Source organism: Crinia signifera, chromosome 6 (assembly GCF_055691185.1).
Source record: "Crinia signifera chromosome 6, ASM5569118v1, whole genome shotgun sequence".
In the NCBI taxonomy this organism is placed as follows: domain Eukaryota; kingdom Metazoa; phylum Chordata; class Amphibia; order Anura; family Myobatrachidae; genus Crinia; species Crinia signifera.
Genome location: NC_139222.1, coordinates 215,732,003 through 215,748,604, shown reverse-complemented (window position 1 = coordinate 215,748,604; position 16,602 = coordinate 215,732,003). Strand labels below are relative to the sequence as shown.

General features: G+C 42.9%; 1 protein-coding gene across 1 annotated transcript in view; it reads right to left on the bottom strand.

Annotated features, from left to right (window-relative positions):
* LOC146007208 (alpha-N-acetylgalactosaminide alpha-2,6-sialyltransferase 2-like) overlaps window positions 1-15,036 on the bottom strand; it is a 54,714-nt gene extending 39,678 nt beyond the window's left edge. The window contains exon 1 of the mRNA XM_083145566.1: window positions 14,689-15,036. Coding sequence (XP_083001692.1) covers window positions 14,689-14,849 — 161 coding nt within the window. The 5' untranslated portion in view covers window positions 14,850-15,036. The remainder of the gene's footprint in view (window positions 1-14,688) is intronic.
* Window positions 15,037-16,602: the final 1,566 nt, after the last annotated feature.

Below are 16,602 nucleotides of genomic sequence, written 5' to 3'. Positions count from 1 at the left end.
AAAGTCATCATCTCATGGCCATCACTGCTAAATATTACACATTTTTCAAGCACAGCCTGTAAGATTACAGAAGCTTATTGGTTGGTACTTTATCTTTCTCCAAGATTTGATTAATCTCACCCTAAAACACTAATTAACCCATCTGAGCACCCACTTTGCACGGCCCTTTATAATATGACTACTGCTACATTGTAATAACTACCGCCCCGTAGCCTTACTCAATAGTGATATCAAATTCTATGGAATTAATGTCCACACGTCTTAATTCAATTTTGCTTCTGCTGATAAACTTGGACCAAACGAGGTTTGTTCCTGGATGACAGACATCTGATAATACCCGCTGGATATTCAATTTATTTAATTCTCTAGCCCCGAACCAAGGCCTTCTCTTGCTATTCCTTGAAGCAGAGAAGGCATTTGATAGATTGAATTGGTCATTTAGCAATGGTCTCCCTTAATATTTGTCTTATCAATTGAACCCCTCACAGCCACTATTTTCAACGACAACATTTTTGGGGAATTTTTTTGGGAATAAAAACATAAAAACTGGTCCTACCCACCACAGACTTAGTTTATTTGTGGACGACGTACTGCTTTTGTCTCCAATCCCATCGACACGCTTCCGCACCTTCACTCTATAATAGGCTCCTATAGTGCAGCCTCTTATTATATTATATATTAACTAAACACCACAAATACAGATGCCCTCCCTATTAACGACGCTGCTTCATTACCCCTTCTCCAAGCTAAATGCCCATATAACCGGCAGGAAATCTGAATTCGATACCTAAGTTTTAATGTAACTGCTAAAACTTATAAAATCTTTGAAGTAAATGTACCCCTTTCATCACCTTAATTAACAAACGTATCTAAATCTTGGCTTGCATACGACATCTCATGGTTGGAACATATGGTTTATTTTAAAATGACCCTACGATTCAATCTAATGTACGATCCCATATGTCTTTAAAAAAAAAGTGTTAGCCACATGCCCCAAAATAATGATTAACTATATTTTGGTCCAATCATCCACCCAAAAGAGCTCGTTCCAGGAATTTACTCTCATCCCCTTTGTCCTAATGTTAAATTTTGGCTCATTCCCTGTGTCCTAATGTGAATTTTGGCACAAAACCTGTGTCCTAATGTTAAATTTTGGCTCAAAACCTGTTTACATCCCGGGTTACAAAGGTCCAGCCACCCCTGCCTTAGAGTATACAGCATAAGCTCTACACCCTTACATTCAAAGTTCTTAATCACTTTCCTCCTTCCTATAGCTCTGACCTCCTTTCAATCCATGCTTATACGTCTTTGCTCTTCCACTGACTGTTGCCTTGCCTCAGTGCGGACTACCTCCTTCAACTTCTACATCCATGATTTTCCCTGTGCTGTTCTGTTCCTCGGGCACTCACTACCTCATCATAAGAGAATGTGTACCCACCTGCATTTTTTTCAAACATGCCCTGAAAATGCCCCCGATCCATTAAAGGGTACTTATGTAATATCTGGGCTCCCGTTTTTCTTATGAGACCGCATCCCCTCGCGGGGCTCGCTGCGCTCGCCACGCTTCGGACAGGGTGGCTCGCTGCGCTCGCCACACTATATAAAATCAACTCCATGCGTAGTTGAATAGTAGGGGTATCAAAAAATGGGGTGCATTTAACATGGGAGCCCAGATAATACATAAGTACCCATTAAAGTCGACCAGCTCTGCTCAAATGTTTAACTTACACACCAACTGCCTTAGTTCCTCATCTCTTCCTTGTGTGCCCCTCAGTAATACACTTCACCCAACTAACCTGTAAGCTCACACAAAGAGTTCCTTTCATCAATAAATACTGGGTCTTTTGGGTGGTTTATTCCTAAGGCTACAATTTGCCAGTCAACCCCTGTTTATTTATAAACATGGTGCCATGTATAAAAATGGGAAATAAACTATAATAAAAATAAGATATAAGCTTTCATAATCCCAACTGTTCAAAGTTAGCATCTTATAAATTAGTTTGGCACCCATTTGTAATTACTACATGGTATGGGACAAAAGAACCGTTTAAAGGATTTTCACACCTATAATTTATTTAGATTCAGATGTGCAAGGGACCATGCATCAGTTTACCAGAATAAACAATTTTATTTACATAAAAACAATAGGTTAGGTTAGGTGAATTCCCAGGTAGCAGAGTATGTGCACCACCACACAGGATCCACATCTGAAGAAAGGAACAAGTTTCCTAAACATGTTATGAGGATGCCATCACGCTAACGGGAGGACGCTGATACCATCACGCTTTATCCCCATCCAAGCCTGTGTGGTGGTGCGCATACTCTGCTACATGGGAATTCACCATCTATAGCACCTAGCCCACCGCACCACCCTGGAATGGTGAGATAAAGATCCAGATTGCCTGTTTGTATGCATTTATTTGTATTTTTTTGCATTTGCGCTTTTGTGAGAAAACCTATTGTTTTTATGTAAATAAAATTGTTTATTCTGGTAAATCTAAATCCTGATTGTAGGTCCAGATTATTCATAACATATCCACTGTTTTGTCACATGCGCCACCTCTGTTGACCTATTCTTCCAATATTGTCACATTCAAGAGTGGGTGTATTTGCTCTTCATTTGGCCAACAGAGGGCTGCTAGTTACATCACAGTGTTAATAGTGCGCACGAATACCACCAAATTCCCCAATAGGGTGTTACTGGAGGCAAAGTGAATACTTAACTGTTACATTTGTCTCTTTGTCATCTAGTTTGCGATATCAGCGCATCATTGCGTCAGCGCCGTGATCTAGCGCATGCGCAGCACGCATCACAGAAGATCACGGCAGCTGTGGGAGAAAAGGGTCATCTTCCAGAAGTCCGTGAGATGTCCCAGGATTCCGGGAGTCTCAGGGACATTCCGAGAGAGTTGGCAACCCTGCAATACACAAACATACACAAATATACACTACACATATATCAACTAGAATCTGCATTGAAGTTTATTTATCAACAGAATAGAGTATTGTTTGGGATAAGTTAGGGATGGGATGGGCGGTGGGCGGCTGCAGAGTGGTCGAGTCACCCGGATTGCTGCCGCGAGCTACCAGGAGCTCGCGAGCGATGGGTGGGCGACCACTGGTCTAAGCCATGTGCTACTGTGGGTGTAAGATGGTGAAGTGCAAGCTGACCTAAAATACAGGCTCTTTCCCTGCCAAAACACCCCACAAGAACAGACTGATCTGCCTGACCTCATCTGACTTTAAAAAGTATTTACATTATCTACTTCTGCTTACACAACACTTTGCTATCTCAATCACTACCTTCTCTTTACTTTCTCCTATGCACTGCTTCCAACACTCTCCTATACAAATATATTCTATGAACACATTGCTTGCAAACACATGTGCTTTTTATGCACACTGTATGTGCTGCTCGCAATTCTCTAAAACTCTCTCTCTCTATTTTTCAGATAGATGGCAACCCACCAGGCATTGGCATACTGTAATTCTTTTCAGGAAAGGCATATATAGATTACCACATCTTTAACACGCGTACACAGGGAAGAGCAACACATGATAACAAACACATTTCTTGCATTCATACAATACACGAGGGTTGCCTACATTTGAAAAATAATTTCAGGGAGAAAAGTAAAAGGCATGGGGCAGGCTTTGCGTTGCCGGCGGGCGGTCATTGCATCACCAGGGAATGGGTCATGCATTGCCAGGGGGCGGGCCATTCATCACCAGTGGGCAGGTCATGCAAATAAGGGAGCCACACCCACTGCCATTTCATACTGACTCACTGGCAGTTGGTGTGCTGGAGCCCCTCCTCTGGAGCTGCCACTGGTGGTAGTCTATTGTACCCCATGGGCTACACAGAGCACTGGCAGTCAGGCAGAGGATTTGCATGGAACCCTCTCCTCTGAAGTGTGCTCTATGCAGCTTGGTCTGGCTGAGCACGCATGCGCAGCACACACAGCATATGGCAGAGTACAACAATAGGGCTATGCTCCTTCCGGAGATGCTATCCCTGCTTGTGCTTGCTAATGCAACCAGAGTAGGCCCTAGCCTAAATGACGCCCTAGCAAGATTTTGGCTGGTGCCCCCTATCAACATCACTAGTTCCGCCTCTGACCCTGCTCCCCTTTCCCTTTCCCAGCACCATCAACCCTCATCATAGCAGTCATCATTTTGGTGCTCCTACCCGCAATATTTTAAATATAAAAACAGTGCACACATTCAGTGCGCAGCCCAAACAGGGGTGTGTTCTTGCTGTGAAGGGGCATGGCCACACAATAGTACCCCCAATTCAAATTATGCCACACAGTAGTGCAACTTTATTCACATTATATCATGCAATGTTGTCCCTTACTCATCTTACATTACACAGTAGTACCACTTTACCTTATATATAACTCCTCACATTATTCACATTATACCCTTAGAAAAAAATCCTGAGAAAATATTGTATTTTAAGCACCTCCATAGCCACACTGCAACCCAGCACAAAGCAGTGTGTGCTGGGCAGAGGAGAAGAGCTGCTGCTGCTGTCACTTATGAGGAGGGGGCCGGGAGCTCCCACCGGGCCCTCCCATCAGACTTTGCCTGGGTAATTTGTACCCCCTACCCCTTTCTCTCGGCACCCTTGATAATACCACACAGTAATGCCCCTTACACGACACACATTATTAATGTCCTTGTAAACATGATGCCCCTTACACATTATGCCAACCTTTATTCACATTATGACACACATAATGCCCCTTACACATATGTTGCACGTTATTAATGCCCTTATACACATGACACACATAATGCCCCTTACACATATGTTGCACATTATTAATGCCCTTATACACATGACACACATAATGCCCATTACACATATGTTGCACATTATTAATGCCCTTATACCAGTGGTTCCCAAACTGTGTGTCGTGGCTCCCTGGGGTGCCTCGATCTCTTGCAGGGGTGCCACAGGTTGGTGGTCCAGGAACAATTCAAATTATTTATGATCAATTATTTATGGACAGAACCAGTGCTGGTGGCTGCCAATCATAAAATGTGTACAATCAGAACCAAATCCTGGCCTTTACCACATAACTGAACTGAAGGATCACATATAAACACAATCTACTAATTTTTATATTTATTTCTGATCACCTAGGAGTGCCGTGGAAAAATTCTGATGCTCTAGGGTGCCATGCTTCAAAAATGATTGGGAACCCCTGCCTTATACACATGACACACATAATGCCTGTTACACATATGTCCCGTCAAACATTAGTATAGATTTGCAAAGTACAAGTCTTCGGGTACCCCTTTTAAAGCGTGATGGATCTTATGTGAGTTTTCGGAGGGGGGGGGACTGGTGCAGTTTAGGGTGCCGGTGTCTTAACCGCTGCTTGCGGAATAACGGCGGTGCCGTATGAGTGCTGTTGCACCCAGTATTTCACACGCCGCTAACTCCCGTTCGCTACGGTGACTAAGGGCAGCAGGGTACGGTGTGTGGGGCAGCTGCGCCCAGTGGCGTAACTATAGTCCCGCAGCCCCCGCGGTGGCGGGGAGGCGCTGAGAGGGTGTGGGCGCCGGGGGGGCTGCGGGGCTATTGTTGCGCACTGCCTTCTGCAGCCAGCGCTTCTGTCTTCGCCGGGTCCTGACTCTCACGGCTAATGCTGCAGCGCTGCTAATACAAAAAAGTGACACTTGAAAAATGGCTGCCCCCGTATTGCAGACATTTTCCGAGTGTTACTTTTTTTGTATTAACAGCGCTGCAGCAGTAGCAGGGATCTGCGCGACGCCTGCTGAGGGCTTGCCCTGTGCTGCTAGGGAGTACACTTACAGCGCAGGGACCGGGCTCTGACTTCTCCTTGCTGCAGGGGAGTGTGAGGAGCCTGCTGCTGGCATGCGGGGAGCTGGAGACCACCCCCGGGCTGTGTGTCATCTGGCTCGGAACATACACGAACAGAGAGCTAAGAAATGAATACAGTCCTGGGGGAGCAGAAGCTGGGACTGGATGCACTGCAGCAGCACTGTGAGTCTGTGAGTACACGCTCCCCTTATTACTGCTTCTATAGCAGCTGGGCCCGGAAGGGGGGGGGGGGGGGCGCCCCCATGCATTTTCGGCGGGGGGGCTCAGAATTAATAGTTACGCCACTGGCTGCGCCGCTGTTAAATTATGTGGTAAGGGAAAAGCTTTGTTTATGTTTCTAAAGCCACAAACACCAGTTTTGAATTTCACATTGACCATAAATAATTTTAATTAGTTTTGGACCACCAACACCAAGACACCCCTGCAAGTTCCCCAAAGCACCTCCGGGTGCCATGGCACACAGTTTGGTAACCACTGTGTTAAATCAATCCTAAGATAGTAGTATAAGTGGCCAACCTTGCTATAGTGTCCAACTACACAGGCAAAACAGGATTAAATTGATGCCATGCCAGTTTATCCCACGGAAACACAATTTTTTTTCTTGTACACAGTTTAACAAACCACTTCAGCGACAGGGTCTACCATAACTGTGGCTGAAATAATTGGTTTGCTTTGGCCTCCACAAAAAATTGTTGCTCTGTCTGCTGTATAAGCCCAGGGGTGCAGCTAAGTCTGTCATATAAGCACAGGGGTGCAGCTAAGTCTGTCATATAAGCACAGGGGTGCAGCTAAGTCTGTCATATAAGCACAGGGGTGCAGCTAAGTCTGTCATATAAGCACAGGGGTGCAGCTAAGTCTGTCATATAAGCACAGGGGTGCAGCTAAGTCTGTCATATAAGCACAGGGGTGCTTTGTATTGAAGCAAATGGAGGACAAACAATAAAAGACCAGGAAAGCGACACAAGTGGGAGGCACAAACACAAAACACAAAAACTATGCCCTGAGCAGTATCACTGGACTGGACTTTAACTGCAGTATCACTAAACTTTAATGGCAATACCACTGGACTTTAAAGACATTACCACTGGACTTTGATGGCAGTATCACTGGACTGGACTTATGCAGCTGTATTACTGGACTGGACTATAACTGGAGTATCACTGGACTTTAATGGCCCTCCGAGCTTGGAGGGAAATCCCGAACAGGCTTGGAGAGTGCGTTCGGATTGGGGGTGCCCGGGGTTATCCGGATTCCCCTAATCCAAACTCGCTCATCCCTAGTATGTATGTATTTATATATGTATGTATGTATTGGGAGGACATACTGTATATATATGTCCTGGAGGATGGGATAAGGGAAGGTGTTGTATGTTTGGGGGGGGGGGGGGGGTCACATTTTATATGTCTCAGGGGAGGAGGTTTGATTAGGCTGGTAGAGAATTTATGTCGGAGAGATATGCTGCAATCTCCCTTGTTCGATTGCAAAGGCAGTTGCCACAGGTTTCTTGGTCCTGGTAAACAATGCCACTTTCATATATCTGCTGGGAAAAAGAGAAGTGAAGTGATCACATTAGCGCTCACTTCAGTTCATCACATTGTAGGACCAGACTGTGGCACCGAGATGGGGGGGACTGTGTACTCTAGAACTGGGCCTGTGCCTGTTGGAGAGGCCTGGGGGGGAGAGGTCCCAGGTTCCACTGTCCCCCCAGCCCTGTTATAGATAGCAGCACTTTGAGAGCGGAATGAGAAAGGGGGCTTTATCCTCAACCCAGCACACACACTGCTGGCTGTGTTCTGTGCTGGGGAGAGTGGCAGCTGCAGAAACAGTGTCTCTCCCTGCCTGATGTACGGGGGGGGGGGGGGGGAGGGATTTGACCGATCACATGTGCATACTCCACCCACCAGCAGCTGTCCCCTCTGCCCCCTGCTTCTCTCAATGCCAAATATGCAGGTCCGACACTGCTTTCCGCTGTCAACGCCGATGGGAACAGAATCCTATTGGTGTCCCTGTCTCTGCATAATTTTTTTAATTGATTCGGGTGGAGTTTAATTCCTTTCTCCTCTGATAAGTGGCAGTAACACAATTTATTGGGTCTAAAACAGGATAATTAATATATGTGACCCTAAGGTGTTTTTACAGGAATGGATCAGCTGGGGGTCAAGAAGAAGTACTTTGCCTAGGGCTGTATGACATCTTAATATAGCTCTGGGCTCAGATTGTAAACTTGCGAGCAGAGCCCTCCTACATTTTGACTGTCTGTAAATACCCTGTTTGTGTATCACTGTCTCCTTTGTAAAGCGCAACGGAATATGCTGCGCTATATAAGAAACGGTTAATAAATTAATAAAACTAGCACTATGATATAGAGAAGGTGCATTCTGACATCATATATCTTTTTTCAATTTTCACCCTGTTGACCTATTGCATGAAGACATATTGACTGTATAGCTAGACAATGTATATCTATCAACTGGAACCAATAATTGTCAGAGTTTTCAGACCACCCCACAGATCTAGATCACAATTTTGAGACCACCCAGTAGGTGCAAAGGGAGAGGTGGCCAACTGTCACTTTTTCAAAGAGAGAAATGGGGATGCATTGTAAATGGCAGACTCAAGTATTGCCACATAATTCAAAGCAATTACAATGCAATTAGAATATCATTCTGCAAATCTATGGACCAGGAGCTTTAATTTCGTGCATGATCTGCCCTGCTCATACGTCGGCATCATAGAAATAACTTACTCCCAATATTTGCCCTTCTGCTATTAATATATAGATATTTGCTTACATTTTTGAACTCTAAAGGATGAATTGCAGTGGGTATGACAACGCCAATTGCACAATATAATGCAGGAACAACCGTAGTGTAGTGGTGACATTGTAAATTCACTGTGCAGATAAAAGACAGGATAATGCTATTATCACTCACTATAGTATACAGTAGATAGTGAATTTGCAGAGAGCTTTCATACGTCACACTACAGTTGTTCCCTCATTAAACTGGACAGTCTATCTGCATCTGAAACACAAGGTGAATTAATAGAAGTTAATTAATAAAAGTATTCTGGTATTCCTATCTGTGACTTTGATCTATTTTCTACTGAGCTATAAAAGCCACACTACTGTATATGTAAAACATTTTTATATATATGAGGATGAGGGGGCGGCGGATTTCGGAAATAAAACATGCAGACAAGTGGTGTAAAACCTCATCCTCATATTAACGGTGCATTTGCACCTCCTGGAAGCCACCGTACCTACCATCGCTACTAGCAGCTTATCGCAGCCCAGGCAATTTGGAGAGCCACCATCAGAAAACCCTATATATATATATATATATATATATATATATATATATACACATACACACACATTATATATTGCATGCATATGAGTTATATCTATAAATGTTCAACATTGTTTCCTGAGATAACATCTGCTGTTAGACTCTGACCGCTACGGAACTGCCCGGCTATCTGATCGCACACACTAGCAAAAACAAGAAGTGGAAAAGGAAATGAAACGCTACACTTTGCATTTGTGAATGTTTATAATGGACATTTAAAACCTTTGAAAAAAAGAGTAAAGAAGGAAGTGAGACTAATATAAAATGAAAGGAAACTGATATGTTTTATTGAAATAGATTTGTATTGACACCAAAATGCCAACATACTATTTTTGTGTTTTTTTATGGTTAAGTTTATAATAAGTCAGCAAAAAATATTTTGTTGACATTCTGGTGTCGAAATGTTTATTGTCTTTTTACCTATTTTTCATGTTGACATTGTAGGGGTGCAGTCCAGTATGATAGTGTTTGTATATTTATGTGAAAAGTAGAGGAGATGTTTCTCCTCTTCGCTGCCCCTACAGGCCCAGAGCACAGCTTGGTGCGGCCATAATCATGAGGCTGAGCCAAATCTGCTCCTGACCCTAAAGGCTCTGGTCCGTACATATACAATCCTAATGTCAATGATGGAAAGCCAGAGCCAAGGCTAACATGTTGACTGCAACGTCTTAAATATTAAGCTGGTTCGGAGATATTATTCTTTTTTTGTACTTGGAGATGTCTATATTGCACAATCTGGAGTGTTTAGTCACACCAGGAGACTTTTTTCTTTTTCCATTTTTTTTTCACAATTCTAATTGTACAAGAACACAGAATTGTTGTATCGGTGCTGCACTATTCTATTATTCCTTTATATTGTCAATATTCCACCCGAATACCCTGTGTGGGGAAAAAAAGGATAAAATGGAAATATAGAAAGTTATTCCAGTTGACTTGAATTTCACAGTCTTGCTAGTCCACTAGACGACGCCCTCGGCTGCACTGTTGTGTGCGCAGTCACTAAAAATCGTCCCCCTGCGTTTAAACTAGAGAATAGGGTCCATAGACCAGTTTGGATATGTTCTTGTTCGGTGTAAGTATAATATATGTATTGGAGGATAAGCATTACACTAAAGGCGCTGCTAGTTACAGTACCACTATCTGCATTTCTTTCATTTCATTTGGCAATGTGAATTGTATGTCAAGAAACTGAGCTGCCACCTTTTGGATGAGTATTGGATTTTTTGACTGTGGACTTTATTTTGGTATTTGTAATTTCACTAGATTATTTATATAGCTTTTGTCACCCTTTGTATTCTCGTGTGCTTCCGCCCGTGAGGAAGACTGTGAATATCAGTTGGGGCCGTGTCTGTATACCATCTCATGCCTTAAAATAAATCTACATTGGACTTCTACAAGTGTGTGCCGGCTCTTCCCAAAACCTTCTGCAAGGAGGGTGAGTGCTTCTGTATCTTTACATTACACGACTGTGCACCACAAAATGTGAGTTCTTTTATTTTCAAAATTGAGTGCTGTCTTACATGACATATATATATATATATATATATATATATATATATATATATATATATATATATATATATATATATATATATATATATATATATAGCAGTGGATGTTGTGGCACTCCAAGTTGGCTGACATAGAACAAATGGCTGAAAAGAATCAGATGCCTTCCTAAAGCGGTGAGCCTGAATTGGCTGCCCGAGTACATGTACAATATGGGGGACAGCGGCACTCTGAAAATAACAACACCAGTAGTCTGGGTAAGTCATCAACGTTTCTGAGCCGGTGCAGCTTCTGCACCTCAATAAAAGAGCCGCACCGGCTCAGAAAAGTTGGTGATTTACCCAGACTACTGGTGTCGTTATTTTCAGAGTGCCGCCGTCCCCATATTGTACATATATATATATATATATATATATAACAAATGGGGGAACCCTTTCTGCGCTTGAGAAAGTGGCAGCAGCACCTCTGGGGGGTCCTCTGTTAGGCAAGACCCAGAATAGAAATGGAAGGAAAGGTGGTTTTCCAGAGGGCGCTAGCCAATAGTTAGACAGAAAAATACCGGTTTTTACCGTTTATTATAAAAATGAACAGAATCCCTTTACAGGGTATCACAAATGCATAAAACTCATATACATAATAAACAATGATAAAATACTGCTTGATACAACAATTGATGTCTGACGTTTACAATTTCACATGAAGTGATGTTCAGATTTGCGAAGAATAGCCCAACGCGTTTCGTCAGAACCTGACTTCATCAGGGGCAGAAAACATAGCCAGCAGACACTATAAGAGTTCTATACCGATAAAGTTTGAAGGTACAATTTCATATAACGGTCCGTTGAAATTTCAAAACTGGGAAAAATGTAACGTATCTCAGCAAGCAATTTAAAGGAATATTCTCAGCAGGTAGATCAACTGATAGGTCTCACTACAGGTCAAATCAGGTAATGATTGGATCTGATCAAAGTATAGAGAGCCACGGGGAGTAGCTAATGGTGGCGTGGCACCAGAGTAGATAATTGCTTAGTGCTACCAGCAAGTATAGTAGCAGGAGAGCCCAAAGTATTTTCAATAGAAATCAACAGGAAGTATCCAGCATCAGGATTTCACCAGAGTGAAATCCTGATGCTGGATACTTCCTGTTGATTTCTATTGAAAATACTTTGGGCTCTCCTGCTACTATACTTGCTGGTAGCACTAAGCAATTATCTACTCTGGTGCCACGCCACCATTAGCTACTCCCCGTGGCTCTCTATACTTTGATCAGATCCAATCATTACCTGATTTGACCTGTAGTGAGACCTATCAGTTGATCTACCTGCTGAGAATATTCCTTTAAATTGCTTGCTGAGATACGTTACATTTTTCCGAGTTTTGAAATTTCAACGGACCGTTATATGAAATTGTACCTTCAAACTTTATCGGTATAGAACTCTTATAGTGTCTGCTGGCTATGTTTTCTGCCCCTGATGAAGTCAGGTTCTGACGAAACGCGTTGGGCTATTCTTCGCAAATCTGAACATCACTTCATGTGAAATTGTAAACGTCAGACATCAATTGTTGTATCAAGCAGTATTTTATCATTGTTTATTATGTATATGAGTTTTATGCATTTGTGATACCCTGTAAAGGGATTCTGTTCATTTTTATAATAAACGGTAAAAACCGGTATTTTTCTGTCTAACTATTGGCTAGCGCCCTCTGGAAAACCACCTTTCCTTCCATATATATATATATATATATATATATGGAAACTTGGAGGAATAGCACTCATTAATTTAAAGATTTGGACGGGTGCAGGATCCTTCTAGTGTAATTTTAGGAAATCATCATATCCAGAGGACATATTTAAGGCAGCACTCCTTGTAAAAATGCAAAAAAGATTTATTTCATGTGGCAAAAGTTCATAGCCAAACTGGACTGGGATACAACTGATGGCAATTCACAGGCATAGACACATCAATGGACATATTCACCAAAGCACAGCATGATCACACAGTCGGCAGCAGTCTACTAACTGTCGGCAGCAGTCTGCTTAATCCATGTGCAGCATGAGGGGTAACGTTTTGGTGTGCGGTGGCCCCGTCGTCAGACCAAAGGTATGCACAGTGACAACATGTGAAATACAGGTTTAAATACATTTGTGGAAACAAACATGTGAAGGCTTACCCGACCCCTGTTCCGTCCCTACTCTTTACCACTGATCAAGTCTACGAGTGCCTCTTGGTTCTACTGCTATATATATATAGATGCGATTTGGTATCTGGCACTCAACTGTTGAGACTTTGTAAACTTCACCCAGTGCCCTCACCTGAGGGTGTAGATAAAGTGCAATTTTGTGCGGCAATCTCGGGATTTTTAAAGAAGAAATGATACTGCGTACAAGTGCTGAATTTCTACGTTTCGGTTTTATTCACAAAACCGTCATCAGGAATGTATATATATATATATATATATATCAAACCAATCTTGTTCCCAGCACCCTGTTGCCCCAATGATAGGGGTGTCTTGCCTAGGTGCGTTCCTATGGTGGGGTGATACCCACTGTATATGCTTCTTGTAGACGGCGGCACTCAGGGGACTTGATCCTGACAAAGGGGGCAAGATCCCCTGAAACGTTGAATAAAATGTTCACAGAGTAACCAGCGTTTTCTAGTCCCTAAATGCCGCCGTCTACAAGGAGTATATATATATATATATATATATCTTTTCGAGTCAGCCTGGCACTTCCGCTTGTATACATCAGCTGCAATGGATAGTCTTTTATGTGCAAGCAAGCAGTGGTACTCCAACGGACTTGTGAAACATTCTTTATTGTGTATACCCGACATTACAGGGCTGCAAAAAATGCCCCTTTTTCAAGGTGTACAATTATTGTACACCTTGAAAAAGGGGCATTTTCTGCAGCCCCGAAATGTCGGGTATACACATTAAAGAATTTTGCACAAGTCCGTTGGAGTGCCACTGCTTGCTTGCATATAGAAGAATATATATAAATATATATATATATATATATATATATATATATATATATATATATGGAATAGAGGAGGAGCTGCCAAATTTGTTCGTCCATAGGCTGTACATAATGTCATAGCCGAGCACCAAACTCCCACTGAGAAGTAGAGGATACATCCCTACTCATTGCTGTTACAAAGAGATTCTAAGGCCTAGGGATGCTAGAGACTCCCCCAGGTCCAGTGCCTACATTTATATGATTCATTTCAAACTATCACCTCTCCAGCTCTTAATTTCCAGTTATCATTAATTAAGCAAATTTGGGAAAAAACATTCTCAAAACAATTTCCCTGCTTTAGCTTGGTAAGTGGCTTTGTCCTGGTTATACGCAAACTGATCTGATGCTGTGTCTTTGGGCACAGCAGTGGATCACAGAAGCTGGCTTTGGGTGTCTTTTCACTATTAGGGCAAGATGTATCAAGCTTCAAATAGTGATAAAATGGAGAGTAATAAACAACCAGCCAATCAGCTCCTAACTGCCATGTTACAGGCTGAGTTTGGAAAATGACAGGTAGGGGCAAATTGTTTATCCTCCCCCCGTCCCGTCCCCCCACACCCACACACTTTATGACTTTTTGAAGCCTGATACATCTGGCCCTTAATGCCTTCTGCGGCTTTTGCATATTTTCCTCCAGCCGCGGCGTACAAAGACACATCAGCTTTTTTATTAGTGCCCACCGGTGAATCCACCCAGAAACATATGGCGTATTCAATGTTAGGTGCACTGGGTTTAGGTACATCACACTGTAGGCTTTTCATGAGAATCGCAATGTTTATTCAACAGGATTCTAACAATATGGCACATCTAGCACAGCTTGATCTGTAAAGCTGATTGTGAGATTAAACAAAGGAATTGTGATAAAATACTGTAGTAACAATCTAATAAATAATTAAATATAGAAATAGGAACAGTATGTAAATGAATAAAGACATATAGGACTCGGCTCTTACCTCTGATTGTCTGATTGCTGTGGCAATATTCTGTCCATTATCTTGTCTTTGTTGCCAGCAAGCAGTACTAAAACTGTCATCATACATAGTAGCAGTAGCAGTTTCTTATAGATCCTGAAGCTCCCGCTCGGGCATGGTATAATCTTTGCTATAATCTGCATGTTGTCAGTGATCACAGGTGATTTGTCAGCACTCCAGAAGTATGTTCCATATTAACACCACCATGTATATTCATATAGTGGTAGATGTGAATTTTGAAGTTTGGTATGAGCCCTGAGGTTCTCCAATGAACTCAGCACTAGCCTGTGACTGTGGCAGGTTCCAACACGAGTGTGAGCTCAATCTTCTAACACCTATCCCCATGCACTGTGAGCGTGGAAGTGCACTCTATAGAGAAGAATGTGTGTGTGTGTCTGCATTTCCATGTTGACACATATGTTTGAATACTTGAGGGCGGGTCATTAAAGTAGTGTATTTTAGGGCTGGCTGTAATTGCCTTTTACAACTTATGAACTACAAAATGATTAACTCTTTACTCAGTCCAGTACACTTGATGTCTAGAGGGCACATTCCCAGCACAGACATCACAATGAATATGCTAATATGTTAGTAAATGAAAAAATATTTAAGATACGTTTTCTTAAGCCTTCTGAAGTATTTCCAGGCAATCAGAGTTGCTAGCATAAAACTTGTTTTGATGTATGGTGGCCTGATTGAGTGATGAAATTTCGACCTGATTCCGACCTGTTCGCATGTATCAGCCCCTTTACCTTAGCTGCATCTTTGGCCACAGCTCCTGTACAAAAATACACAAAAGCATTTAGAGGTGTCTGGAGTAAATAGACGCCTCCTATGCATGCTTGTGTGATCCGCTACTGCGTCCGAAGCAGCATTGCATCACTTGTGTGAACATTAGCCCTCTGAGTAACCGTCAGATTAGATTAAACGGTACTTCCTCATCTTTGCGACCACAGCTTACGCTACGGAATTTACGTAGTGTACGGCGAAGCAGTATCAGGTAAGGACTTGCACCACCACCCTGGGTCCATGGCAGCCGCCTGTGTCCATGCCACCATCTATTACCTTTAGAAAAGTTGTGGCGAGCGAAGTAGAGCAGAGCGTGCCACCGAGCCTGCGAGGGGAGGATGATGTTGAACATCCTTACGTAGTGATTAAGTAGCGGCTAACGTAGCTGGCGTAGCGGTGGCCACAAAGATGAGGAAGTGCCGATAAAACTTTACTTTTTTTAACATCAATAGTTGTTATTGAAGAATTTTTACAATTCTGCGGGGGGGGGGGGGACACAAAGGAAAAAGGGGGGGTCACTAAAAAAATGGAGGCATTTTCTTAAGAGGACATAATTAGCTAACAGACAAAAGGCTTGGGACAATACACTCTCCATAAGAGATACATATTGAATATTCATTGAGGTTAAGAAACAATCCTAAATTGAGTCATTTGACTTGAGCAGGTTAGCACCTTCCCTAACTGTAACGAAGGACTTCCACGGGTTCCAGCGGGCTGAGAGGGAGTATGTAGAGAGGTAAGTGGGGAAGTAGTCTGTCTCCATCAAGAAGTGCAACTGAACCTTATGTAAAACTTTGACACAGGAGGGTGGTGCTGTTTGCTTCCAGCACTGTGCCAGAGTAGCCCGGGCTGCAATGCATATATGACCCAGCACAAAGGGCCTTATTCTGGTTAGGTCGGTGAAACGTACGTACGGTCCGTACGTGGGCGGTGAGCGTAAGTCCGCCCACAGAACAGCCGCATACGGACGGTCACAAACACCGACAATGGGGAGTGGCGTACACTTGAGCATACGCCACCGTATATGGACGGGTCTCCTCTTAGACACCGTTACCTGGCATACAACAGAGCGTATTCCACCGTATACGGACGGGTCTCGTCCGCTTT